Source organism: Durio zibethinus, chromosome 7, assembly GCF_047325235.1.
Source record: "Durio zibethinus cultivar Kanyao isolate XHJ-2024 chromosome 7, ASM4732523v1, whole genome shotgun sequence".
Lineage (NCBI taxonomy): Eukaryota > Viridiplantae > Streptophyta > Magnoliopsida > Malvales > Malvaceae > Durio > Durio zibethinus.
Window position 1 is genome coordinate 26,379,393 of NC_143168.1, and position 25,939 is coordinate 26,405,331.

General features: G+C 28.0%; 3 protein-coding genes and 1 pseudogene across 5 annotated transcripts; 1 reads left to right on the forward strand and 3 right to left on the reverse strand.

The window, feature by feature from the left end:
- The first annotated feature begins 540 nt into the window (after positions 1-540).
- Positions 541-5,978, forward strand: ZDS (zeta-carotene desaturase). Of its 2 annotated transcripts, XM_022863450.2 has the most exons (14): positions 541-851; positions 1,398-1,522; positions 1,729-1,863; positions 2,115-2,187; positions 2,332-2,405; positions 2,673-2,777; positions 3,020-3,264; positions 3,386-3,473; positions 3,702-3,744; positions 3,836-3,992; positions 4,102-4,230; positions 4,497-4,569; positions 5,228-5,392; positions 5,651-5,978. In XM_022863450.2, the coding sequence occupies exons 1-14, from the start codon at positions 731-733 to the stop codon at positions 5,828-5,830; spliced, it is 1,713 nt and encodes a 570-aa protein (XP_022719185.2). In that variant the 5' UTR covers positions 541-730; the 3' UTR covers positions 5,831-5,978. The 2 variants fall into 2 exon arrangements, with proteins under 2 accessions (XP_022719185.2, XP_022719186.2); XM_022863451.2 differs by lacking the exons at positions 2,115-2,187; positions 2,332-2,405.
- On the reverse strand, positions 5,964-7,260 carry LOC111277202 (DNA damage-repair/toleration protein DRT102 pseudogene; annotated as a pseudogene). Its single transcript, XR_016343727.1, has one exon. The product of XR_016343727.1 is annotated as a DNA damage-repair/toleration protein DRT102 pseudogene (transcript).
- Positions 7,261-11,106: 3,846 nt separating this feature from the next.
- Positions 11,107-12,529, reverse strand: LOC111277583 (uncharacterized). Its single transcript, XM_022863999.2, has one exon. It carries the CDS (start codon positions 12,139-12,141, stop codon positions 11,149-11,151), a length of 993 nt encoding a protein of 330 aa, XP_022719734.1. The 5' UTR covers positions 12,142-12,529; the 3' UTR covers positions 11,107-11,148.
- Positions 12,530-15,256: 2,727 nt separating this feature from the next.
- On the reverse strand, positions 15,257-15,649 carry LOC111277584 (uncharacterized). Its single transcript, XM_022864001.2, has one exon. It carries the CDS (start codon positions 15,647-15,649, stop codon positions 15,257-15,259), a length of 393 nt encoding a protein of 130 aa, XP_022719736.2.
- Positions 15,650-25,939: the final 10,290 nt, after the last annotated feature.

A 25,939-nucleotide genomic window follows, 5' to 3' on the forward strand; every position in this document is an offset into this window, starting at 1 on the left:
TATGGCCAAAAAGTTTATAAATTTTTTTATTTCATATTATTTTTAAAAAATAAAATTTCTGTACTTTTTTTGATAAAAAATGAGAAAATTTTCCATTTATTTCCATCAATAATCCCTGTTTTAATCTTACCAAACAAATGCTAAGATAACAAAAAAATAGTATAAAAAGTTCCATAAATGTAAAAGACAGCAAAACAAAGTATAAACTCAAGTATTGTCTAATTTGGACAGAAGCCAAAAAAAAAATAAGTGCTCATGAGTTCAATTGGCCAGAAATTAGGCAACTAGAAGTATCGTGGTCCTTCCTGTTCCTTAGGCAATTCACCTTTAAAAAAAAAAAAAAAAGATAAGGAAAATAATTGACACCTTCCATTAAAATGTTAATCTTTGAAACAGTAACAAGAGATTAATCTTTTTGTGTTACTGTTCAACTAAAACAAAAATTTGGCTTTGGTTGGTCCATTATCAGTTAGTGGCAAAGTCACTTAAAACCTTCCAAACTTCCAGATTAAAAACACTTGTTTTTTTAGTTTTTTAGTTATTAAAAAAAAAAACAGAACCTTGGAGGTTAATTCTCAGGCAAATCTTCCTCCTTTAAGCATCTTTGGTCTCCAAATTCCTTCTCTCTGTCCCTCTTATGTTATTTTTTTTGGTTGATCGAAGAAAAATATTATTACTTGTTATAGTATAAGAAGGAAGGTTAAGTTCCCATTTTTCCTCTGGGTTATCTATGGCTTCTGCTTCTTTTCTCTTTGCAGCCACTGGCTTGGGTTCCGTGGCTCGGGTGAAGTCTCCAAGGCTCTTTGTGAAGTCTTCTTTAGACACCGATGTTTCTGACATGAGTGTAAATGGTAATCTCTCTTTTTTTTTTTTTTGAAGTTTTCTTTTCCTTTGCCTCAATATCTTTTGGTCTCTTTTGGGTTATGGGTTTTCTTCTTTTTGTGGTTAGTATATTCTGTTGAAATTCTTTTTTTATGCTATATGCCAAAGTTGGTTTTCTTGGGGATCTTTTGGATTCTGGGTTTTCTTGCTTTTGTGATATTTTTGTGTGTTTTTTATAGATAGCATAGTGAATTGTAGTTAGTTTTGCTGAATTTACTAGGATGCCATGGCTCAGACATGAGATTTTGGGATGCGAAAGTGCCGTTTGCCTTATCTTCGGTGGAAAGTGCTGAATTGTTTAATATCTTGATTTTCCCTTTGTCAGCTTGGGAGAAAAGTGAACTCCATATAATTAATTGAAGTTATTCTGTTGGGATATAGCTTAGAGTTCTTGTTTCTTATCATTTGAAGGCCAATGGTATTTGATGCTTGATAATCATGTTTGAGAATTATAGCTGTAGTTTGTAGCAAAATTCATGTCATCATGGTAGATAATTGGATTGTTTTCTTGGCAGCTCCAAAGGGGTTGTTTCCACCTGAACCTGTACATTATAGGGGACCAAAGCTGAAGGTGGCTATTATCGGAGCTGGTCTTGCAGGCATGTCAACAGCAGTTGAGCTATTGGATCAAGGCCATGAGGTTTTACTTGTCTCTAGATAACTGTTTCTACAATATCTTAACGAGATTGGCATTTCGATATAAATAAGAATTACAAAGCAGAACCATATCTTTGCATTTTGCAGTTTCAGAAACCTATTTCTGCAAACTTCTTTTCTTAATTTACACGGTTTTAGTGATTTCTCATTATAGTGGCTGTAATTTGATGACTGCTTTGGTTTCTTCAGGTTGATATATATGAGTCCAGGTCTTTCATTGGTGGCAAAGTAGGTTCTTTTGTTGATAGAAGAGGAAATCACATTGAGATGGGGCTGCATGTTTTTTTTGGTTGCTACAACAATCTATTCCGCTTGATGAAAAAGGTGAAGCAAGGGGCCTTACAATAGTGATAGGGCTTTCTCATGGTCATTGACATCGTATCATTTCATGCAATTGTATTCATTGTAAAACATGTTTTACTTTGCAAAGAAATAGATTTTTGAATAAAAGAGCTATCCAATGATGGTTTTTATTTTTTTATTTTTTATTTTGTAATCGGTTGAAATTTTACTTATCAGCCTTTAATGTATTATCTGGTCTCTGATAGTTTTCCTTGATCTCTACTTGATCCTAGGTTGGTGCAGATAAAAATCTACTTGTGAAGGATCATACTCACACATTTGTAAATAAAGGGGGTGAAATTGGTGGTATGATTTGTGTTTGATCCTATTTAACCAAATTCTAAGATACTAATTTTTATGTTAGGATCTGACTTCAAAATTGAACCAAAAATTTATTCTTTTAGTCATTCATTCCTGGGTTCAATTTCATGACTTTGAGTTTCGATGTAGAGCTTGATTTTAGATTTCCAGTTGGAGCTCCTATACATGGAATTCGTGCTTTTTTAGCTACAAATCAACTGAAGGTTATACTCTACTACTTCCCTTTTCTTGGCACTACTTTTATATTCCTTGTGCTGTCTGTTATAGTGCTCCTCCCATATTATCTGCCATAATTGTTGATATTGCCACAGTGTTATCATCAATGGCGTTCTCAGACTTTTTTTTTCTAATTCTTAATCATGTAGCCTACAATATGCCTTTCCTGTTAATACTAGTTTTTTTTTTCATTTCCCTAAGCTAAAGTAGATGGTGCTTAAGCGACTCATTTCATTCATATTTTTCAAGTGCAGACTTATGATAAAGCAAGAAATGCTTTAGCACTCGCCCTGAGTCCAGTTGTGAAGGCTCTTGTTGATCCAGATGGAGCGATGAGTGATATAAGAGATTTGGATAGTGTACGTAATAATTCTCTTTCATTCTTTTGGTTCTATTCTTTACTGGATTATCACCAAGTTTGAGTTTTTCTAAAGACAGCACTTTAACTTCCATAGGTACTTATTTATCATCTTAATACCATGAAATTATCCTTCACCTGATGCGATTCTTCTTTTCTAGTTAAAATCTTGTTCTTGGCTTTTTGTTTTCTTTTTTCCCCTTATGTTGTTGCATTTACTTAAAATTCATTTGCTTCTTGCAGATAAGCTTCTCCGATTGGTTTTTGTCTAAAGGCGGTACACGCATGAGTATCCAGAGAATGTGGGATCCGGTTGCTTATGCTCTGGGTTTTATTGACTGTGATAACATCAGTGCTCGTTGTATGCTTACTATTTTCTCAATGTTTGCCACTAAGACAGAGGCTTCCCTTCTGCGTATGCTGAAGGGTTCTCCGGATGTCTACTTGAGTGGTCCGATCAGAAATTATATAACAGAAAGAGGAGGCAGGTATGTTACAAACATAGGCCTACAAACTATTTAGTTGGGATAATGGTTCACTAATTTATAGGTTTTTTCTATAATGAGTTGACTAGTTCTCTTGTTTAATATCTTTATTTTGCTAGAACAGGTTCCATCTGAGGTGGGGATGCAGAGAGATACTTTATGATAAATCCGCTGATGGAGAGACATATGTCACTGGACTTGCCATGTCTAAAGTAAATCACCTCTAATTCTGCTTTCTGTAAATATTGGAAATATATTGCAATTTAAGCATTTGATCAGATCAGTTTCAGAGATTGAGCCTGTGTAAGGATTAACGTGTTCAAATGAATTGTCTGATATGCAACAATTTAAAATGCAATTTGAATAGCTTATAGATGTTGAGGTTTTGATTTCACAATTATCATTTTAGGGCTTGATTTTTAAATTTCATATTATTGCAGGCTACTAACAAGAGACTTGTAACAGCTGATGCTTACGTTGCTGGTCTGTAGTTGGATCTTCTTCAAAAATTTCATTTTTACCTTTTCATTTTATAGAAATTGATTCTTAATCATTGTTTCCGCATTGATGGCAGCATGTGATGTCCCTGGAATAAAAAGATTACTTCCATCCCAGTGGAGAGAATTGGAATTTTTTAATAAAATTTATGAGCTAGTAGGAGTGCCAGTTGTTACCGTGCAACTTAGATACAATGGCTGGGTCACAGAGTTACAGGATCTGGAACGGTCAAGGTGATTCTTTCATCTGTACTATGATTGTTTACAAAGTGGGATTTTTTTTTATGTTCTAACAAATTGCTTCTTGTGCTTCATTTTCTTATTATCCTTGACTCATTAAAAGGCAACTGAGGCAAGCTTTAGGCCTTGATAATCTTCTGTATACTCCGGATGCGGATTTCTCCTGCTTTGCTGACCTAGCTCTCACTTCTCCAGAAGATTACTACATTGAGGGTCAAGGTTCATTGCTCCAGTAAGAACATATTTTCTTAGTACTATTACGTTATGCAAGGTTGTTGTCTTTTTTGGTAACATATTACATACATATTATAAAGGAAATACTGATTTCAATCTTCAAATGTCTAAAAACTATTATTTATTATACCATGTTGATTTTTGGATTCGGATCTGTAGAAAATTTTGATGACCTGTAAATACTGGCTTGTATAAACTCTTATACTTCATCTCAAACTCTATTGACCATATTTTTTATTTCTTGTTTTGGCTATTGTCTTTCAGATGTGTGTTGACACCAGGTGACCCTTACATGCCATTGCCAAATGATGAAATCATAAAGAGAGTAGCAAAGCAGGTTGGAAGCTTCTAAGGAACCTTATTCTTAAGTTTGATTGCAACTTTTAAGAGACCAAAGTGCATAGTTCTATGTCTTTGTCCGAGTCCATTCTTACTCTATGACCAGATCACATTTTAGATAATATAATGTCCATCTCTTTGGGTCCACTTGTTTCTATAATGTGCTTTTGGTTGAATACTTAAATTCATCCGCGTATGCACACATATTAAAGTTGGTCTTAAATCCACTATAATCTCTAAGAGAAGCTAATTCAATGTGACTGGAGACATGGAGAGTTAAGCAGAAATTTTAGTCGTAAGAGCTCATTAAGTCACAATTCTATTTTTTACTTCAATATCAGCTGGTCTAGTGAGAGCAACGTGTTTCGTGTATTAACAAGTACGGTCAGGGACTTCATTAGTTTGGCTTGTTGATGGATCTTGTCTGGGTTTAATGGCAGAAGAGGATCAGGACCACTTTCCACTTTAGCAGTCGTTAGCTTTTAGGACTTTTTCACCTCTCTCTCTATAAACACTGGATAGTTGTGATCTAGCTATACGGTGGTCATCACCATTGTTTACCTTTCATACCTTCTTATCTTTGGTGTTTAAATCAAGGTTATTGAATTTTTCTTCTCATGATCATGACATCTATACCGTTCCTGTTTTGTTGTCAGGTTTTGGCTTTATTCCCATCATCCCAAGGTTTAGAAGTTATTTGGTCATCTGTTGTCAAAATTGGGCAATCTCTATATCGTGAAGGACCTGGTAAAGATCCATTCAGACCTGATCAGAAAACACCCATAAAGAACTTCTTTCTTGCTGGATCTTATACAAAGCAGGTAACTTCTACCTTTCCTTTTCCATCTTAGAAATGCTTGGTGATCCGACACCAACTTCGTCCCTTCCCTCCACCCTAGAATTTAAAAGGCCGGCCGAGTGTCTGATATTCCTACATTACTAGGAAGAGAAGCTCTTTCTCCTAGATTAGTATATGGGGCTGCACATCAATCACCCATGATTTAAGCACATGATCACATTATTGATTGATAAAGATTTATTACCAGCTCATTGATTCTCCATGGTACTAATGTGAACAGGATTATATAGATAGCATGGAAGGAGCAACTCTGTCTGGCAGGCAAGCATCAGCCTACATATGTGATGCCGGGGAAGAGTTAGTGGCCCTGCGAAAGAAGCTTGCTGCAGTTGAATCTCAGCAAATGGAAACTTCAAGCGTTCCTGATGAGTTAAGCCTGTATAATAGTTCATTTGTATAGTAACACCCGAACCACCTGAAATGGCTGAGACTAGGTGGTGGCTATGGCTGGAATATGCCTATTCAACATATTCGACATTTATGTAATCAAAGGAAGTTATAAGGAAAAAGAAAAAAAAGAAACAGCTTCAATCTTGTGATACGTAAAACCATCAACTTTATTATTCAAACACAAGCTCAGTTATTTTACAAAAATAAGAACTCCTTTTTTACATAAAAGCTAGTATCACACACAAGCAAACGCAAGCCATTGCCATTAGTAGAAAGCTTTGTTCTTTCAAGCAGAGCCATTAGCCAATTCCTTGTCAATAGCAATTTTAGCAGTCTCAAGATCTTCATCAAAGAACATATCCCACTTCCCATCCCATTTGATGAAAAACTCAGTGTCTTCATAATATTTCACTCTATGAACATCCCCAGCTGGAGTGAACAAATAATCCCCAACACCCAAATCATATCTTTCTTCTTTACTCAAATTCCAAACACTTTTTTTCCCTTCCATCACCACCAAACAATGCCCAAAAGTATGGTGGTGGGCTGGCTCTACACTCCCTGCCTTGAATCTAACAATAGCCGATGTGGGACTTTCTCTCAATATCTTCATTGACCCACCAGGGATTATATCGATTGGATTCAATTCTCTGTTCTTAACTAAACAACAAATTGCACAAGATTCAGCTTGGGTTTTTTCAGAAGCACCGATTTTGGGCATATCAATCATCGATTCATCAAGGAATTTTGAGATCTCCTCGGGCCAAGGCTGAGACTTGGAGGCCGGACATGGCGATTTAAAAGGGGTGTGGAGCCACGTGTCGACGATTTCCTTGGCGGTATCTATGGATGTTGACATGCCGGCGAGGGCCAAGACGTTGCAGTTGTTGATGGAGCGGTTGTTGCGGGCTTCGTCCGGAGTGAGACACGTGGTGGCGAAAACGCCGGGGAATTTGTTGGCGAAGACCCCGACTCCGACGCCAGTCCCGCAAGCGACGAGGCCGCGGGTTTCGACGGTGGGGGAGGTGGTGGCAGAGGAGACTTGGCGGCCGACTTCCGCCCCGATGTTGTAGTAGGAGGTAGTGCCCAGATCTTCAACTTCGATGTTGAGGGAGCGAAGGTGGGATATCATCGCGTCTTTCAGATCGGCGCCGAAGGAGTCTGCTCCGGCGATGACTTTGAGGGGTAGAGGCGCGGTGGTGGCGGAATCGGCCATGGTGCGGTTAAAGGGAAGGCGAGGAAGTGAAAAAGCTTAGAAAGAAAGTAAAAGGATTAAAGGAGTTTAGTTAAAGGGAAGGAGAGGAAGTGAAAAAGCGTAGGAAGAAAGTAAATGGATTAAAGGAGTTTAAGTGGCTGTTAAGAGTAGAAAATAGAAATCAATTGATTTGTTCATTTCTGTAATTATGAAATATATTAATTTGAGTTAATTGAACTTAAAACGCTTCCAAATTCAATGTATAATCCAAATAAAAAAAATAATCAAAACTTAAATGGTTATATTTTCAGATTACCCAAACTTAAAATAACTCGTCTTAAATTCCGGTAAATTTCATAAAAGCTCACTTAACTTATACTCAAATTCCATTTGAGTCACTGAATTTTAATTCATCTTATTCAAGTCACTAAAGTTTATTAAGTATATCAAAATTAGTCATTTTAACAGATTTCATCCAAATTTTGACAAAAAAATAAGAAGGCTGCCACAGATAAACCACATCATCCCTCATATCATCTAATTAAACTTATATAATTTCATGAAAAGTCATTAAACTATCATCCAATTTTTAAATAAGTAACTAAACTTTAATTTTGGTACAAAATCATTAAAAAATTTGTTAAATGCACCAAATTTGATTATTTTAATAAATTTTACCTAAAATAAAAGTTAGATAAATTTTAAATATTAAACTCAACCAAACCACATTCATATTTTTTATATAATAAAAAATTCTCCTACATTCCATGAAAAATCAAAAGAAAAAATTAAGTAAACCCACAGTAGACGGTCACAAACTTTTAATAAATATTTGTTTTTCTTGATGTAATATTGATTTTATTTAAATTAAAGGGCATAAATTTTTAAATAAAATAAATTTTTTTAACATTTTAGTTAAAGTTTTAATACTTAAGAAAAAACAAATATTCATTAAAGACTTGTATGTTTGGGGTTTACTTAATTTTTTTTCTTTTAATTTTATGTGGTGTATGAGAAGATTTTTTGTTATAGAAAAAATGTGGATGTTGCTTGGTTGGATTCAATATTTAGATTTTATCTAACTTTTCTTTTAGATGAAATAAATTTGATACACTTGACAAATTTTAGTAAATTTGTAATATCAAATTTAAGTTTAATAATCTATTTGAAAATTATATGAAAATTTAATAATTTTTCATAAAATTATATAGGTTTAGTTAGCTGATAAAATGGCAATCATGTTTTTTTTTTTGGTCAAAATTTAAATGAAATATGTTAGGGTGATCGATTTTGATATACTTAACAAATTTTAATAATTTGAATGGAATAAATTAAAATTCAGTGACTCAAACAAGATTTAAACATAAATTAAGTGACCTTTAACGAAGTTTAAATTCTATTCAATTTGTATATTTTCACCTATTTTAATTTATTATTACTTGTTTCTTTTAAAATAATTACACATATTTTAATTTATTATTACTTGTTAATGGATTATTGAGTTATATATATATATATAATCGGAAGGATATTTTTGAACTTTATTCAATTTTTTTTATTCGGTCTAATATATATTTTTAATATTAATTTGAATATTTAATTTTGAAAGATTAATTAATAATTTATTTTATTTTTTATAACACTTATCATATATATATAATATATAAAAGCAAAATTGCATAAAATTAATAAATATATATAATCGGAAGGATATTTTTTAACTTTATTCAATTTTTTTATTCGGTCTAATATATATTTTTAATATTAATTTGAATATTTAATTTTGAAAGATTAATTAATAATTTATTTTATTTTTTATAACACTTATCATATATATATATATAAGCAAAAATGCATAAAATTAATAAATATATATATGCTACACTTCCTTTATTGCTTAATAAAAAATGCATAAAACTAAATTATGAAACAAAGATAAATAAATAAAATTAATAATTTTAATTTATAAGAGATTAATTTAATTTTACTTAATATATATATTATATATATAAATATATATATATATATATGCTACACTTGCTTATATATATAAATGCTACACTTGCTTTATTGTTCCCTTTCCACTTTATCCTTTAAATAGTTTACTTGTACCCTTTTGATTTGGTTCACAATTCATGTGTTGGGGCGGGAGTGCATTGCATTCACTAACAGCACTAATATATTGTACACATCAAAACTTTGAAGTTAACCATTCCAAGATATAGACTTTATAATTTATATATTTATATCATATAAAATATTAAAATTTATATATTTATATTATATTTTATATAAAAATTATTTATTATAATTCATGTTAATATGAAAAAATAAAATATAATTTTTTAATTTTATTAAATTTATATATAATAATTATTAAAATTTTAAAATTATATCATTTTCGTATTTTTTATTTATATTATTTTATTTTATTTTATTTTAAATTATCAAATCTATAGAAAAAATAAAATACTTAAAAAAAAAAAGAGATTTAAATCATTCATCAACCATTAAATAAAATGCCCCACCCATTGAACCAATGGCTCCAACGTTAAAAGAGACTTTTCATTAATCATCAAATCAATTAGACAAAAAGAAGAAAAAGCTTTTGCTATGATTGGCAGAAGCATAGCATTATGAATCTGTAATGATGATAGTGTTAACATCGCCATCAAGAACAATCGAGTACACTATAATCCATTTATATACATACAAGAGTGGCTTGAAAAGTAGGAACAAGAGCTCCTCATGATCTGGCGCAGAAAGCCCACACTTTATGCAGAAAAAAGGCAACTACTAGCCACTTACAAGTTACACCTAGAAGGATTTTCAAGTTCTAGCATGGGATTTTGATTTTGAGGTGATAGTTTATTCGAGAATCCTAGATCGTGATGGTGGATGTGTTGGATGGATGGAAATGGAATCAGATGCCGGAGGAGCATGTCCCTGCCGCCCGCAAATTTGCTTTTGCTTTGAGTTGTGGCTAAGTGCTTTTGTGGCCTAAGAAATTGGCCTAAAAAAACTAAACATGGGGTTTGGTTTTGTGCATTTGATGATAATGGTTAAAATTGGAATCCAAAACTATTAATGTCAAGACAAACGAACTTACCAAGAGACCAAAGCTTTGTTGAAGAAGTTTAAGAAATAAGCCCTCGGGCATCATTGTTCAATGCTAATTGTGTATGTTTTGAGATTAAGAAAGTGTTTACTATGTCAAACTTGGAATCAAAGAATAGGTACAAGCTTGATGGATTGTTTACTTGTTTAATAAAATTATTTGTTAGATTGAAGATATCAATCTTATGCATATTTAATGAAATTTTTTATTTTTTATCTAAATGGGTATGAGAATGAGTATTATATTATGAATATAAAATTGAAAATGATTATGATTTTAAATTTTTAATGAGGACGAAGATAAAAATGAATAATATAGTATACATTAGGTACTCGTACCTTACATATATATAGATATATATTTTATATTTAATAAATAATTTTTTTATTAAATAATATAAATTATTATCTTAAATTAATTACAATTAATATATTTTTATTAAAAAATAATAATATATATTTATAAAAATTTATCTAAATATATAAGATAAAAATTAAAAAATAAATTTTTATTTTTATTTTTTAAAATTATGAGTATTAAAACTACTCGTATCCATTAAATATCGCAAGAATGAGAATAAGAATAAATTTAAAAATATCCATTAAATATAAGTATAAAGATAGGTATAACATAAAATTCCAAAAATGAAAAATGCTTTACTCTTCCAATACCCTGCCCGATTAACACCCCTATGCTAGGCTGCAATTTCTTTTTTCCAGACCTTCATCTTAATTTTGTAAGTTGGAGTAAATGAAACAAACTTCATATTCCAAGAAAAAAAAAAGAAATTATAAATGCGGGAAACCAATAGTTGATAAATTTTATGCACATAATCACAAGAAACGGATTGAATTTACAACATAAAGGATTATAGTATGTAATTTATTACTAGTATATATATCACAAATCTTAGAGAGTATATATAATCTTCAAATTCAAGTACTTTCTCACATAAAAATCAATCAAATTTCACAATTTAACATAGGACTTTGCATTGAAAAATAAAAAGTTGAATTCAATCCTTCTTCCAAGCATACAACAACAAAGAGAATCCTCCATTGATCCCATATGACCTAGTAGATGAAGAGCATGAGCTTCTTCCACCATCACTGCTCTCCTCCGCCCATTGCAGCACACTTGAACACGACGGAGATGGCGACAAACTCATCGATGGCATCGGTGCCGAACCCGCCACCGATGACAAGCTTTTCCTCATCAACCTCTTCTCTGGCCCTACCATTTCAGGCCATACACCACCATCACCAACTTGAAAAATAAACACACCATGACCATTGGTATTACTATTATTGTCACTATTGACCCAATTGAACACATCCCAATAAAATTCTACTTCAATTCCGTTGATATAAATTCTCTCATTCCCTCTAAATTTCCATGCTAATCTTTTTATAACGAGGCTTGTTTCACCATCAACTTTTACCTTCAGAACACCTCCTCCACATTCTATGCCTATTTCATGTTTAGAACCCAAGAACTTAGCTCTTGAAATGTAACTCTTTCGTCCAAATACATGTTCTCTCCTGGACAAGAGCGTTGGTTCAGGGAGCAGTTGGCGAGCCATGACCAAACCAGAACGCCTGGTCAATTCATCCTGGAGATCCCCAAGGAAGAATTCTAGCCTGGCATTGCATGAAATGGCAATGTAGAAGCAAGACTCTGGCTCAGCTGAGTTTTCAGCAAACTCGGCCCTGGTGAAGTCCCAATATAGCTTGATTCTTTGGTAATGATGGTGGGTTAAATAGATGGATTTGGAGCCTGGTCTGTTTCTGAAAAATGAGAAGGCTGAGGGGGAAAGAGAAATGGTGATGGAGAAGGAGTCAGCAGCATAGATTGTTAAGGAATGGGAGAAGAGGTTTTTTGACCATGTAAGTGTGAGATACGTTGGCGAGTTGCAGAGTTGAGTTTGGTAGATGGAGGTAATAAGGTTTTGAGGCACTTGAGAGCTGCTTGACAGTGTGTTAGGGTGGCTGAAGCATGCTGGAATCATGGTTTCTGCTTCTTTATCAAACCATGGAAACAGAGAAGAAGACAGAGAAAGAAATGAGAGGAGGTGATTGTGAAGAGATGGGATTGAATATTAGGTTTATTAAGCTAATGGGTAATCAAGTCTTTCAAGTTTTGGGGTAACTTTTAAGAGCAAAATTAAAGCTACTGAAGAGAGTTTCGAGGTCAATTTGGAGCTTAACTCCTTTATGCAACCACTTTAAAAATTGATATCTAAAATATAAAAAATATAAATCACAACACCTGTGATTTTGTAAAAAATAAAAGAGTGTGGGGTTGAGGTGAGGGACTAAGCTTTGAGTATTTGAATGATTTAAACATAAACTAAAGGCTTCCATTAGCACAATCATCAGGAGCAGTGGCTAAGCTACCTTACAGTTCATATTGCCCTCCTTGATTTGCGCCTGAGACATGGCTCAACCTCTCTCTCTCTCTCATTAGCTGGTTTGCACTGAGTACTACTACTTATCTCCCAGTCAGTCACAATTTAGATATGACTTTGAACTTTTTCTCCTTTACTTTAAAAGGTTTAAGGCTTTTTTATTTTACTTTCTTTTTCTTGCCATCTCAAAGGGGAGATGAGGTCCAGGAAGAGATGATGGGGCCTTGGGAAAAGGAGAGAGAGGTCTCAACCACTTCTGCAAGGTTTTGTTACTTTATCAAATAAATTTATCGATTCGTATATTTATATCATATAAAATATTAAAATTTATATAATTATATTATATTTTATATAAAATTATATATTATAATTTATATTGATATGAAAATATAAAATATTTTTTTTATTTTATTAAAATTTTAAATTATATTATTTTTATATCTTTATTTCATATCATATTTTATATTTCTAATTCTAAACTTGAGTCATCCAAGTTGGCTTTGAAGTATTTTGAACTTTTGGGAATGTTCATTGTAGTTGGATAAGCATTGGTGGGAATCATTGTGTCATGACAAAATATTGCAACATGTAACAACTATTTCTTGAGTTTAATAAAATAAGTATAAGAATTAAAAAGTCTACCTTTATGAAGTCATGTTTTCAACTCTTTTAATCTGCTAATTTTTTTATAAAAAAAATTTATGTGAGGAGAGGCCATACATTTCGAGACCAGAACATATAATAAATTTAAATGAAAATTTATATTAAATTTAAGGATTTATCGATTTTTTATTATTAAAGAACAAAGAAAAAAACTCTTAGTAGTTTGATGTATAACATTGACTAACAACTCACATGCAAAATATACTGTTACATTTCTAGAATATTCATATTAGAGTAACAACCAACATGTGAGTTGTTGCCCTAACAAATATAATATATTAAGAAACTATATGGTTTTGAGTTTCTTCAGCTCTTACTGATTTGCAAAACTCATATTTATTTATTTTGATGCATTACTTTATTATTACCAACATACTTTTAATGAACTATAAATTATAAAATCTAATTTATTTCTTTTAATTTTAAAAAAAAAATCTTTTGGGTAATTATAGTCTAATGACTCTTTCTTTTATGTAACTGTTCTCTGCCTGAAACTTTGGCTGGATTTGATTTTTTTATTCTTTCTTTATAAAAATGGCCTATGGAGATGAAGGCACCATCATCATCTTGTATTATTTTTATTTATCAGTTAAAAATATAAAAGATTTACCACAGTTAAAGTATTGTTCAAGCTAAATGGTCAATTTCTTTTACCATTTGAATCATGAAAGGTAGAATAAGAGCAGTAAAATCTATATCAGATTTCACTCTTGCAAAATCTAAATGCCAGGCAATTGAGTGAGGAAAGTGCAATGTTTTTTTTTTTTTTTTAAATAAAATAGTGGCAGAAAAAGCAATAGAATACCTGCAACTGCAAACTTGAATTGCTATGCTTTTTTCTGTTTTTTCAAATCAAATATATATGCACTCTCTCTTATATAGAGCAGATTCATCATTGCCATACATGTTCAAAATTCTCTACATTACATCTGATAGAAAAAGGCTGTAAAGTTGATCTTTCTAATCATGAATACATGAACAGTTTATTAATTTCATCTATAATTAAACCTTTGAAATATTAAAGAAACACATATTTTATATATTGTCCAAAAAAGAAAAAGTTTAAGTTTTAATTAATCCAAAATTGCTTTTGTGATTAACAATCTCATAATCTGTTGATAAAATATTAAATTTTTAATTTTAATAATCAACGTTCAAATTTTAACGGTTTCAAATAAAAAAAATGCTTTCGTATTTTGCATTCTAATTCTCACAAAAATTTAATGCATGGTACTATTCCTTTTTTTTTTTTTATGATTGTTGAAGTTAAATGGTCCATACCCTAAAAGTATAGGGAGACAAACAATGATATTGTGCTTAAATAACACAATACATGCAATAAAACATTGCCCCTAGAGGCAGATCTGGAGGCAACTTGGCTTAGATTGAGTTCTAATGAGGCATGCTACACAATTGCATTGGAGTGGTTGCACCATTCTTTTCAAAGATTAAAGAAGCAGAAGATTAATCTCTTTTTAGTTGTTGCATGGATCATTTGGAGAAGTAGAAATGAAGAGAGAAACATGGGGAGTCCATATATTGAGAAGTGCAATGTGCATGTAATATTGAATCAAAGGAATTTATTCCATGAACATAATTTAATTGGTAGCTAAGCTACTTGATCTTACCCATGACTCATTTTTTTAAGAAAATAGACATGATCTTTTTTTTTTGGCTTTTATATATGTCTAGGGATGTCTGCTTCTTGAAGTGAATCTGGACAAAAATCAAAACAATGATTTGGTGAATGCACTTTCCCTCCATCCCAAGTTGTTGCTTCAATTGCAGGCTGTTCTGCATTTGTCCAGCAAAATCCCTTGTTTCTAGTGAACAACCCACAACCAGAAAAAGTACATTGATCAACCCATGAAAATGGCTCAATTAACAATAACTTCATCATTTTCTTTGTTGATGCAAATTTGAGTTTGAGTTACAATTTCATCCATCCAAAATAATTAACTATATGTCCTATGCTACATGCATCTCAATGGTTGAAGCAATTTCTTTTTTTAAAATTCTTTTGATGCAACAAATTTTTTACAATCCTTCATGATCATGTTCGAGCCAGTTCATGGTTAACAGCCATCATCAGCAAGCTATCTTGATCGAGAGCAACTATAACCGGTAACGTACCAATCCCACGAGCCATGGCGAGCATAATCTCTTTAATTAAGGATGCAAACTCATCGTAGTCAATCTTACCATTACCATCCTCATCAAACCTCTCAAAAATTGTATTATAAAATTGATCAACACATTCTTGAGACTTGGATTCAAATTCCATGGTGAAAATCCTGCCAAAACCTTCCTCAAGCTCATTGCGAGAAATCCCTCCATCTCCATTAGAATCAAGCATTTTGAAGTACACTTCAACACAATTTTTAAATGCTTCCTTTGCTTCCACAAATCCTGTCACTGTTTTGCCATCAAGAACAGCTACACTCATCTTGCAAATATATCTCTGCTTCTTTTTCTTTTTTTTTTTGGTTGATTTAGTATAGTTATATAGCTAGTTTTGGCACTAAATCTGGAATTTTTAATGGGTGATTGGGCTTTTTTAGAGGCTTCGTTCTTGTCTTGAATGTGACATATGGCACCCCTCATGCCCAAATACTCTTCTTTGGTTCTTGACCAAGTTTCTTGTATCAATATGTGTAATAATTAGAAAATTACAGATGCTGCTTTTACTTTCAATATTTCTTAATCATGGGTTATAATAAAATAGTTTTGCTATTTGTTCAGAATATTTTTTGATAAAAAATTTATGATATATATACATAATGACATCAAAAATAATTTTTATTATTTCATGGATAAAAATTTTATTTCTCTTTGGACTAATTTAAAAAAAAACAAAGATTGGTCTTATAGAGCAAGCCCCAAAAGTTTGGGCTATGTGTAATGTTACTGAACCTCCTATTTTCCTCAACATTTTTTTACGTGAAGGCAACCCTGAGGCCAAGTCCAGTCATATAATATTTGTAACCTTTTTTTTTTCTTGAATTCTCACACTTTTCATGCATTCTCTCATTCAAGAAATGTGTTTGAATTTTTTTTTTCAAAATAAAAGTTCCTATATTTTATAAATAACAAAAATTGCACCAAATGCATCCGTATTATGTAAAATATTAAAACTCATATATTTATATCTTATTTTATATAAAAATTACGTGTTATAATTCGTATTAATACAAAAATATAAAATATATTTTTTTAATTTTATTAAATTTAGATATAATTATTACTAAAATTTTAAATCTTATCAATTTTATCTTTTATTCGTTTCATATTTATGTTATATCATTTTATTATATTTTAAATTATTACTATCGATATAAAAATTTTTTTTTACTTTCCTTTAGAGAAATATATGTAAGTTTTACTTGTTAACATTGGGCAACATGCCCTAAATATTAACTAAATTATTTTTTATAATTAATAGAAGAATAAAGCATACTTTTGAATCTTCATTTTGTGAATAAAAAAAGCTAATCATATATTATATTATTCTTGTAATTATAAACCACATGAAATGCAACGAAATCTTTTGTCCATTTTAGCTGCCGAATACTTGAATAAAAATCACTGTGTTTTAGTTTTCCAAAAGTTTAATTGAATTATTATTTCAAAATATAAAATTTAATAATTTTGAAGTTTAAATTTAAGTGTCGATAATCTATTAATTTTTTATAAACAAAATTACAATTCTAAAAAGGCAATAAAATTCTCAAATTCTCATCGATGTAAGCCCTAAGCAAGTGTGACCTATGCATTTTGAAATAAAAAATATATATTTTTAATTTATATTAGTTGACTTATCAAATCAATTGACCTATATTTTGCTAGTGCAGATATGATATTGGACCGACAATTTAGAATTTAAATGGTGTAATGCAATGAGATTTTTTTACTTGTATAAGTTCTCAATCTAATGAAAGCTGCTATCAATTGTTATTTGAGATGTTATTTCAAATATATTGAAAAAATGTCAAATGATGTCATATTCAAGAATTTGTAGTTGCCTGTGAATCCTGGTAGTTTGATAGTGAAAATTAAGGTTAAAATCTGGAAATTTTGAAAAGTTTTAGGGGTAAATAATTATTGCAATTATATACATATGTATATATATATATATATATCAAAGGAAATTCCACTTAATTAGTTTCATATTATATAATATTCGAGAATGTTTTATTTTATAATATATATTTAATATTCAACTTTTATATTGTAAAAAATAATTATGTATTTTTAATTAATTAAAAAAAAAACTGATTAACCAGTTTTATTTTAGGATATTGCATTATATTATTCAAAATTAATTTCATCCATCTTAATGGAGAAATGAGTCGTCACCATTAGTTGAAAACATTAAAGAGTAAAGACTGAAGAAATGTTAAGTCCAATATCCTTTTAGCATCGCGCGTTATTCAATTCCACTGCTAAGAGCTCAACTCGCGAACAAGTCTTCCCTGTTTTCTAGAATCTATATATGTCATTTTTAGATAGATGGAAATTACAATTACCATATTATAAAAAAAAAAAAAGAAGGAGGATTTCCTTCATTTGAACACTAGGAACCCCTTGATAACTTATAAATTTTGTTCTTATTAACACACAAGTTTTTTTTTTTTTTGAAACTCGATTTTGTGAGAAATATCACACTATTGATGTAATTTAATCTTGTCATAAAATTTTAAATTTTTTATATCTTTTTTTAAAAAATAATAATCATCATATTCAAATTTGATTATTACTAAAACTTTCATTTCAAGAACACAATAACAAAAAAGTATATGAGATCGTCTTATCTGTTCAAGGGTTGAACTATCTGTTTAAATTCAAAAGTTCGTTTAAATTTTGAGAGGACTTAAATAATAAATTAAAATTTATTAAATAGATTTAGATATAATTTTAAGATCTGTTTAAATTTTATGTTGGATTTTGGATAAAATTTTTAAAATTTGAACTTGACCTCGAATTTACATATATATACATTTTTATTTATATATATATGAATTATATATAAATTATATATTTTTTATTAAACTTAATTTTATTTTTAATTTTTACATATAAAATTTTTAATTTTAATTTATATATATATGAATTAAATATAATTATATTAAATTTAATTTAATAACATTTTTTATATAAATTAAATTTAATGAGTGAGTTTAATTTTTTTTTTAATTTATGATGAGCTTGAGAATATTCTGAAATCTAAAATTTCAAGTCGGACCAAACATATAAATTATTAATATCAAATTTGAGTCCGACCCGAATCTAACTTAGTTTAACTAATGAGCACCTCTAATTATATGTTAATTTTTTGGTACAACATAAATTATAATCAATAGATAAAAAAAATATTATAAATACTGAAATTTAAATTTTAAATATGTCGTATGCAATCTCTTTAAAACAATGATAGAATCCATTAAATTAAACATTGAATTCAAGTTATAAATTAACTATAATTGATTACTGATTCTAAAATAATTTAAAATATGAAATAAAATAATTTGATTAAGTTAATGGATGCGCGTGATTGAAGCTTTGGTTTCGTATTAAACAATGAGTAACATTGTTTTCCAACTTTATCAACTTGTACCCCAACTTGAAATAGACGGCCATTTTATCCTCTCCAACCCCATTAATTCTCTTAATCAAAGGATTTTTCAATAATTATCTTGATTTATTACTCATCTGTTCCCTACAATAAAACAAACTAATATTTTGTTCCCATTATCCAAGGTCTCAATCTCCATGCAATTTTTAATTAATTAATTCCACTAATATTTATTTGAAAAAAAAAATCTATCCATTACTAAAAAGTTTAAGAGATGTCTATTACAACAATATCACAAACTGGCTAATGTAATTTTTTTTTTAATTAGAGCTTAAATTTGTTCATACAATTTTTTTTCTTTTTTAATTTATTTTTATCTAATTTTTTCTACTTAAATTAAGGTCATCAAAGTTTTCGTCAATTACTTTCTTCGTCCAAAATTATATGAGCTATATTGATTTTCACGAAATTTAAAAAAATTTTGATTTTAACAAATTTAATATTAAAATTAAATTTTTTATAAAATTAAGTTTAATGATTTTTAATGTCAAAAAATAAAAAATAATCATAAAAAATAATTTTAAAATAAAAATGTAAGAATTTTAAATGTTCAAAAAATAAAAAAAAATAATTTTGAGACATCTAAAAAATGGATAAAAAAATAAGACAAAGAAAATAATATTATTGTAACTAACCATCATGTAGTGGATATTTTAGTACTTTTCCTTAATATTATTTTACTGGATAATAAATATATATGTGTGTGTATATATATATATATATATGAGTCATTTTTTTTTCTTCAAATAAAAATAATAAAGAAGGTGAGGAGGGCTTGTTTGGTATTGATTCAACTTTGGACGGATGCTTTTGTACATTTTTTACCATTTTTCGTACGGCAATCCACGGAATCAAAAGGACAAGTGGTCAAACTATGTGATTTTGAATTAATTAATGTGGGTAGCTTTCCGTCATGGTTATTATAAAACTTAATGCTCAACACAAGAAAAAGTTGTCATGAATCATCAAATCAATTAAAATATATATATAAAAAAATGGTTGCCAAAAGTTAGGGTAATGTATAAAATACTAAAGTAATCTGTAAAAAAATATTTTGGGTCAAATTAAATTAAGATTCCATGACATAAATATATAATATGTCTAACGTAAAGTATTGTAAGTCTAATCGGCTTAAGTAATTTATAAAATATTTCGGATTAAATCAAATTAAGATTTTATGAAATAAATATATGATATATATACCTATAAAGCATTTTAGGTCTAATCGGTTTTAATTAATTTAAAATTAGGTCTTGATTCAACTTTTTTTTAATTAATAGATCTGACAATATAAAATACAACATGATAATATAATATAAATATAATATAAAAAATATAAAAATGACACGAATTAAAATTTTAATAATAATTATATATGAATTTAATAAAATAAAATAAAATATTTTATATTTTATATTAATATAAATTATGATATGTAATTATCATGTAAAATATAATTTAAATATAAAAATTTTAATATTTTATATAAATAAATACACGAATCATCAAATTTATTAATTATTATTGTTTATCATATAAAACTTTTAACAACCAAACATCTTGTGTCTGTATCATATCGATGGTAAACGAAAACAACCTAACAAGCTATGAAAGAGATCAAATGAAATTAAAGGGCACCCACCCAAACTTTTGAGAAATTAAAAAATTGGAACCAAGCAAAAGACATAAATATTAGGATCGTTTGGCAGGTTTTAGATCACTATCAAGATCCCAATTGCAAAGTAGCCCTAACTTGGTTTAAGGGTTACCCTACCAAACAACCCCTTTCATCAAAAGCTGTCCAAGAAATGTTTTTAGGCAATGAAAAAGACCAGACAATTTTCAGCACTGAGTTTGTGCATGGATTTGCATGTGCAATTGAGATCTCCTTTGTCGTTAGTTTGTGCCCTAACCCCAAAACTTGACACGTGGCCAGCTAATTTTTTGTCAATTTGTTGGCTTTTTAGGGGCATTTGATTTGAACAAGATATAATACAATTTGTACCAATTATAAGATATTTTTTCACTAAATACATCAATAAATAGTTAGATTTTTTTTTTCAAATTAAGATATGCCTATTTTTATTACCCATTACTCATAAATCTTATTATAAAAATTTTACATAAATATTCTTTAGATTTCTCAATTAACTTACATTAAGGGTTAAAATTGTCAATTCACTCATAGCTAACATTAAAAATAACATCAAAATTAAAATCAAATAAAAATTTGAAGACTTTATATAATTTTATTTAGCAACTTGAAAATTTCTATTGAAATCTTATGCTATAGTTTTAATAACAAAAAATATATATAATATCATCCAATTTGAAATTGTTGATTTAGATATATATATATATACTTCACATTTCACAAATAAGTTAATTACTAGCTAAATTCAATTGAAATTTGAACCTATGTGAGTAGTTGTTCTTTTTAATCTTTTGAAATTTAAATCCTATATCATCTTTGAAATTTTATTTCATCAAAATTTTAAATTTTACAATTAGTAGAATGACACATACTGTTTAAGGTATATTAAAATTTTAATTTAAAAATAAAATATGTTTCAATTTCTTAATTTTGATTACAAATTAAAATTTTTCACTAATTCTATATAAAAAATAAACTCATCATCTTTTTAATTACTTTTTTTTAATCTTTCATGAATTAAAAATAAAAAAGAAATTAAAATAAAAGAAAAGGAAAAGGAAAAAGAACGTGATATTGATAATTAAAATAATTAAGTTAATATTATTTAATTTATTAACAATATATAAAATTTATATATTAAAAATACGTGAAATATAAACCGTTGAAATAACGCGGCAAAGTGAGGAGAATTCTTCATGATAACTTCAGTCAAAGACCTCACCATTTTACACGGAAAGACTGAACCGAATGCTCCTCTCACGACTCGTGTGGCATTTCACGTCATCCATGAGGCTTGTCCTCTTCATTTTTTTATTCATTTTCAATTTACCAAAATGTCCTTATTTAATCATTAATTTGTCGTGGTATGCTCTTGCTGTGGAGATTTTACTTTTCTCTTGTAAAACTATAAACAAAAAGAGGTTGCTTTACATAGGGATAAACATTGATTGAGTTACATCGACTACTAGTTCGAGTGGTTAAGGAATTTAATTTTTTTAAAATAAGACTTAAGTTTTAAATTTTATAAATAAAGAATATATATATTGAGAGAATTTATTCGATTCAATTCGATTTTAGGTTAATTAAAATTTAAAATGATTAATAGATATCAAAATATTTCAGACAAAAAAAAATAGATTAAATTAGTTTAATGAATATTTAAAAGTTTGTTCGAGACTCGACTTAATTTATTTATTAAATTTTAAATAAGTTAGATGTTATTTAAAATAATATTAAAATATAATTTTAGTCTTAATATTTTAATATATATTTAAATTAAATTAAATAATAAATATTTTTATTAATAAATTAATATTAAGCTCGATCAGATCGAGCCAGGTTAATGGATTGTTCGACTGATAAATAGGTCTATTACCTTTGGAATAAATTTTAAATTTGCAATTGATTAATATTAATGAAACTCATTATATCCCAAAATATCAATGAGTACCTAGAGTTAGGTATAATGTTAATCAAGTAAGCATTTACTTATAAAATTTTTTAATCAAACACCCTATAATTCTTGAGTTAGGAAAGCCTAATGCTTAGATGGGATCAATAAAGTCTAAATTTCTTTTTGTTTGTCAAAAAGAGATATGATAGTAAAGGGCACTTTAAAAAAGGAAAATTTCTAGACACATGATTTTGAGAGGAAGAAAGCTTTGCTATATATTCTTTAGGAGTTTTATTTAGTCACCTTATTTTTGTATGGAACTAATTAATATTTGATTCTTTGTAAAAATATTGTTTAATATTAATTTTTTTTTCAAAGAAAATGTCATATATATAAATATGAAAAATTATTTGACATATTGATAATATAATTTTTTAAAATTTTACAAGTGAAGTTAAGATATTAACACATGTCTCTTAGTGTATATTTTAAAAAAATTTTAAAAATTAATTTAAAAAATAAATGGGATATATATTGTCTATTTATCTTAGTTGTAAAATTAAAAAATTTCACTATTAGTATATCAAATAAATTTTTTTAAAAATATACACACAACTTATTTTTTTTTCTCACATTAATTTTTATAATCTAATAAAAATATATATTTTATTTTTTATTTTAAAAAAATCATAACAAAACATTTATGTAACATAAATGTGTATATTTTTAGCATTGTCCTTTTTTTTTCAATTGCCAAAATTAACACTTTAAAAAAAGGCATGATTAACACTATGGAATGAATTTTGTATCAATAAATAGTAGATATATTAGTCAACATTTGTGTTATCTATTGAGAGATTATTGAACTTTTAATTTTAGTAATTATAATTTCAAATTTCAAATTGTAAAAAAAAGAAAAAGAAAAAGGAAAGAGTTGATAAAAGGAGACATTTCATGATTTGTTGCTTATAAAAAAAGAAACAGATAAGTCTTTCATTTATCAAACTATAATAATAAAACAGGTGATAACTGATAAGAATATATACTTTGCTTATCCTTCATTACTTTTCCTTTCTCTTTAGGTTTTATCTAAATTTGATAATTTTAAATATAATAAAAAAATGATATGAATAAAAAATATAAAAATAATATAATTTAAAATTTTAATAAAAATTATAAATAAATTTAATAAAATAAAAAAATAAATTTTATATTTTCGTATCGACACGAATTGTGATACATAATTTTAATATAAAATATAATATGAATAAATAAATTATCAAATCTAATCTTATCTTATCTATATATTACCATAAGCATAAGCTAAATTAACAATAATTAATTAATTATTTTTACCAGAACAATTAAACCCATTTTTTGGCCAAAAAAATGCACTGGATTGGCTGATTTAAGGATTGGCTTTGGCCTGCAAGAAATTGTTTAGAAGAGAAAAACAAGAAAAGAAGCAGATTCCGTTTTGCAATCTTATATTTTAACAAGTTTAAACCAAATCCACGTTATTCGCCGATTGTCAGTAAATGAAAGAATCAGCTAAAATAAGCTTTGTCAGATTTTAACCTTCCTTGATACCATAACACTAAAAAAATAAAATAAAATTGATAGCCATTTATATTTCTAAAAAATGGAAAATAAATAAATAATTTTTTTTTTATTTTCCATCTTCATGAGGATTGAAAGGAATGATAGAAGTGAAAACTGAAATGATGCTGCTAATATCAGTTTTGAATCGGTAATAATTAAATATTTTATATAAATTTAATTTTTGTTATTAGTAAATTTTTTTAATGAAAGATGTATAAATATAATATAAATTTTACGTGATATTTTCGATATGCTCTGATTCTGAAATAAAGTAATTTTTTTCCTAAATTTTTAAATAAAAAAAAATGATAATATGATTGGTAATTTGGGACTTTGTTATGATTTAAAGCATGCAATTCAAATTTAACATACGATTGTCTTTTTATACGTAATCTTCGCCTCCTTTCAGTCAAATTTAAAATTATTAAACCCAAACTTGAAATGGACATAATTGTCATATTTCTTCTTTTATAAAAATAAAATAAATAAATTGATCAAGAGTGCTGCTGCTATTTGCATTCAATTTTTTTTAATATATCCTAAAAATTTTATTTTTAATAAAATTACTTAAATACTCATTAATCATTTTTTTTTGTTTTTCACATCTTATTCCAAAAATATATTTTCGAAAGCTCTTAAAAGTTTTCTGAACCGAAAGTTATTAAAAGCTTTCACATATTCATTTCCAAAAATCTTAAATTTTGGAAAATTTTTAAAAATTTTCAAATATCTATCTCTAAAGTTTTGAATCATATCCAAATATTTTAATATAAAATTTTATGAAACTAAATACAAAATCAAACAAAAAAATAAAAAAAACAAATGATTTGTTTTTAAATTTATGCTTTTTAACTTCAAATGAGTGAAATTTTTTTTCAATTTGGTTTGATTGAGATTAAAAATCTTTTAGATTTTTGGTTGGAAAGAGAGAAATGATAAAATAAAAGGAAAAATGGGCATTTGAATTTTTGATAAATTTATATTTTAGGTTTGGGATGTATCGAGTAAAAATTTGAATGTTAATAGCACTAAGGTGTGAAGAGAAAAAAATTAGAGTGCAGATAGCACCAATTTTTTTTATCAATAAATATAGCCTATCCAACCTTTTTTTAATAAAAAGATAGGAGATATGAGATATGAAAATGAGTTAAAAAGTATTGAGATTTAAAAATTATATTTACTGAATCTCATATTTTTAAAATTAATTATATGAATTAAATTTATTCACAAATTATTGATACAAGTATTCAACATCAAGAGCTCTTGACTTCAACATGGTGTGTGTGCACATATATATAAAGTTTGCCTTCCTTTTTCTTTCCTTTTTGAATTGCAATTGGCCAAGGGGCAATTTGAGATAAATTTGATTAGGTCTCGCACCAATTTCCATGTTCCAATCGCTTTTATAATGCTAAATTGAAAACTAGCCGGCAAATTAGGCCAAGCCACCCCCTATTAAAAGCTATCACTCCAAGTTGCAATTGGCAAATTTAACTATGCTTTTTTTTTTTTTTTTCCCTTTTCCAAATTTCCTACACAAAAATTATTTCTCAGCAACATTCATTACAACCTTGTTTGCTTGTATTTGCATCTAAATCTGGTAATTTATGTATTTATATTACATAAAATATTAATAATTTATTTATTTACATTATATTTTTATATAAAAATTATATATCATAATTTATATAAACATAAAAATATAAAATATATTTATTTATTTTATTAAATTTATTTATAATTTTTTTAAAATTTTAAACGTGTTATTTTTATATTTTTTATTGATATCATTTTCATATCATATCACTGTATCATATTTGAGATTGTCAAGTACAATTTGTAGCCATATCACTACTCATAAATTCTTGTTCCATATAAAATGAAAAAAAGTTAAATTTCGAGCATTTATATTATTATTTTTTGTTATTTGATAAAAATAATTTAACATATATTT